The 3,680-nt window shown below is 42.0% G+C and overlaps 1 protein-coding gene across 1 annotated transcript; it reads right to left on the reverse strand.

Annotated features, from left to right (window-relative positions):
- Positions 1 to 1,259: 1,259 nt before the first annotated feature.
- On the reverse strand, positions 1,260 to 1,550 carry LOC120093100 (non-histone chromosomal protein HMG-14-like). Its single transcript, XM_039097284.1, has one exon. The coding sequence runs from the start codon at positions 1,533 to 1,535 to the stop codon at positions 1,275 to 1,277; it is 261 nt and encodes an 86-aa protein (XP_038953212.1). The 5' UTR covers positions 1,536 to 1,550; the 3' UTR covers positions 1,260 to 1,274.
- Positions 1,551 to 3,680: the final 2,130 nt, after the last annotated feature.

The raw sequence follows: 3,680 nt of genomic DNA on the forward strand, positions 1-3,680 counted from the left end.
GACTAAGCCACTACCTAAAGACTATACATGGACTGACCCTGGACTCTGACCTCATAGGTAGCAATGAATATCCTAGTAAGAGCACCAGTGGAAGGAGAAGCCCTGGGTCCTGCTAAGACTGAACCCCCAGTGAACTAGACTTGTGGGGGGAGGGCGGCAATGGGGGGAGGGTTGGGAGGGGAACACCCATAAGGAAGGGGAGTGGGAGGGGGATGTTTGCCCGGAAACCAAAGAATTATTATTAAGTATTAAATAAATTAAAAAAAAAAGAAACCATGGGAGGCATGAAACTTGAAAAAATAAAAGAAAGAGATTAAAAAATATTATTCTGGCATAAGTGAACTTTAATATTATTAAATATAAAGCAACACACACACACACACACACACACACACACACACTATAATGTGATACTTCCACTCACATCAATACCTTTTAGTTCTTGATAGAGCTAATGGTATCATGAACAGGCAGGGCTTCATTCTCTTATTCTTTCTTTTTTTTTCACAACTGAGATTTTATTGGTTGAGGAGCAGTGTATGCAGACATTCTAATTCTTATCACACATACCCAAACTCTGAAGTCACCCATACTGTTTTCCTTTGAACTTACTCCAGTGATGCTCCAGCCTCAGACTTGGCAAGTTTCCTCACGACCTCTCACAACAACTGAATGCTCACAATGCTCAGCTCCACTGTACTCAAAATCTCCATCTTTCACAGCACGTTATCACTACTGTTAGGAAAAGGGACCACCATGACCACAGACATCACAGTTCTGACAGGGCGAGGACCAAAGACTGGCTTTCTTACAAAATGGTTCTACTAGAAACACGGGACCAGATATAACTGAAAATATTCCATGACTGAGACCCCAAATTGCCATTTAGTATGCTTTGTACTGTAGGATATAAAACTAGCCCCCTCTATGGAATGTTATGGTGACCCCTGAGACAGTCACAGCCTCTCCTGATTCAGCATCCTGCTATTTTTCTGGTTGTACCAAAACAAAACAAAACAAAAACAAACAAACAAACAAACAAACAAACAAAAACCAACCAGCAAATGATTTAACCTCTTAAAAAAAACCATTTACACTTAAAAAATGGGATGAGGTGGGATTCCCTCACCTTTTAAAAGTGTTTCTAGAGCTACTAAAAACTTGCATTTACAAAATAGTTAATAAAAATATTCCTCTAGATTGTACAAGAAGGGAGGCAAGGACCACTGACAGACATGATGGATGGTTAGTCGGACTTCGCTTCTTTCTCTTCCTCAGAGACTGAACTGATTTTCCGTCTCTCCATTTTCTGCAGGCAGATCTGTAGTTTGCTGGTCAGCCACTTCAGCCTGTTTGCCCTTCGCTCCCCTCTTCCCTTTTATCTGCGCTTTTTTGTCTGATGCTTTATCCTTTCCCGAGGCCTTTTTCGGTTTCGCGTCTACCTTGGCAGGGGCGGGCTTGGCCGACAGCCTCGCGGAGCAGCGCTTGGGCTCCTCCTTCCCCACTCCATCCGCATTAACCTTCCTCTTGGGCATCGTGGTGGCATGGTGGCGCGGGGTGGGAGAGGAGAGGTAAGAAGCCAGATCTGTCACAGAGCTGCACTGCCTAGCCGCCACCACACGAACTGCTCTCTTATTCTCTTGGCTATACCTCTCTGGACAGCTCTTTAGTTCTCCATTGGGGTCAGATTTTGAAGGTCTCATTCTCTAGTCAAATGCCACAGGTAAGATAATTCAAAGTGCAGTGCCCACTAATAAAAGAAACTGAGCTCTAGCTCCAGTGGTGGGACTCAGTATTCTCATGGTTTTACTTTACAAAGGAGCTTATTGAACTTTAAGAGTGCCAAAATATTTACAGTCTCGTAATAGTTTCAAGACAATCTAATGTAACTTAATTAGAAGTAAGAGATACCTTCCTTTAGGACAATGCTATTTCTGATGAAAATGATAGGTAATTTTCAATGTAAAACTTCCTCACTGAATGTAATAGCTGGCGCTAGGAGAGAAGACCCGACTCTGTACCTGCCAATAATTCTACCCTGGTCCATGGTCACTTCGAGAGGAGCGATACTTCAGGTTGTCAGGAGTTCTCAGATATTGCAAATTTGAGCTAGTGTCCCAAGGCTAAAACCTTTTGAGCTTATTGCTTCTTTCAGGCAGCCTCATGGAAAAGGCAGTTTGTGGACATAAAGCTAACTTAGAGAAGTAGTAGGGAGCAACTGGAGTTTCTACCCTTGTGGCTTAAAATTCTGTTTTCTCCAAGCTAAGATAGGCTTCCTTCATGGAAAGCCAACCATACCCTAACTAATAAAACTACGAGGTCTGTGCAATTACTTGCTGTCATTATTTGTCAGTTGAGGTTTTTTTCCTATATGAATATACTTTATTTCTTCTAAAGAACTTGGATTGCCTGCTTTATAGCTTTGGTATCTTTTGTGCATAAAGACACTTACTTTTATAGAGATGAGTGCTATAGATCTTAATTTCTCTCTTTCATTTTTTGGTTAGCTAAAATAAAATTAGCAATGCTTTAAACTACTCAGTGTTCATTTTCTGTTTAACAGTTTATTATGCAATTGTGTTTTCTATTAGCAATTGAATGGTTTTTATTTTTATTTATTGCAATGTTATAAGGGGGCAATTATGATAGAATATGTAAAAATTCCAAGATCATAAATCTATACTATTGCCAAACAACCCAGTAGAACTGATAATTACTATAATGATTTTGTTCAAACTTTTAAAATAATTTCATACCTATAATACAAATAGATGTGGGGCAGTGGACCATGCCAGGAAAATTGGTAAGGGTGAGTAGGTTCAAAAACCTCATACCTGAAGATGGTGTTTCACTTCCTTGTGTCTAGATTGCTGGCCTGGAACACATGACCACAACTTCCCACATAAGAACATGACCACTGTTCACATAGCACAGGACACAGAATTTTCCTTGCTAATGAGATATCTAGATGGGCCCTGAAGAGTTAGCCAATAAGCTTCCCTCCCTGGACATTCCTTCATGCAAAAGGTATTTAATCTCTGGGCCACCCTGAGGAAGTGTTTGTACTCATTTTCCATGTTGAACCGTGAATAAGCAGTCTGGACAAGCAAGAACTGTCTCTCTAATCAAGGTCTGCCAAACACCCATCAAAGTGGAGACAGAAGCTGTGGAGACCACCTCCAGTAGATAGGCACAGCCCACAGTTGAGGGATGGGACCACCCACCCATCTCAGCATTTTTAACTCAGAATTGTTCCTGTCCAATGAAAAGACAGGGACAAAAAATGGAACAGAGACTGAAGGAAAGGCCATCCAGAGACTGCCCCATCTAGAGATCCATCCCAGAGACCATACTCTGAAACTATTGCTGTTGCCAAGAAGCACTTGCTAACAGGAGCATGGTATGGCTATTCCTTGAGAGTTTCTACCAGCACCTGACCAATACAGAAGCAGATACAGCCAAGCATCAGACTCAGCCTGTGGACCCCAATGGAAGAGCTAGGGGAAGGACTGAAGTAGCTGAAAGGGATTGCAACCCCATAGGTAGAACAATATCAACTAACCAGGATTCCCTCCCAAACCCCACTCCCGCATTGTAGGCTAGCCTAGCTGGGAATTTCAGCAATCCTTTTGACTTTGCCTCCCAACTGTTGGGTTTGCGAGGTTTTCTTGAGTCTGACT

The sequence above is a fragment of the Rattus norvegicus genome, chromosome 18 (genome assembly GCF_036323735.1).
Source record: "Rattus norvegicus strain BN/NHsdMcwi chromosome 18, GRCr8, whole genome shotgun sequence".
In the NCBI taxonomy this organism is placed as follows: domain Eukaryota; kingdom Metazoa; phylum Chordata; class Mammalia; order Rodentia; family Muridae; genus Rattus; species Rattus norvegicus.

Excerpts from the sequence above, each read along its gene's own strand:
- LOC120093100 (XM_039097284.1), bottom strand. The coding sequence starts at position 1,535 with ATGCCCAAGAGGAAGGTTAATGCGGATGGAGTGGGGAAGGAGGAGCCC.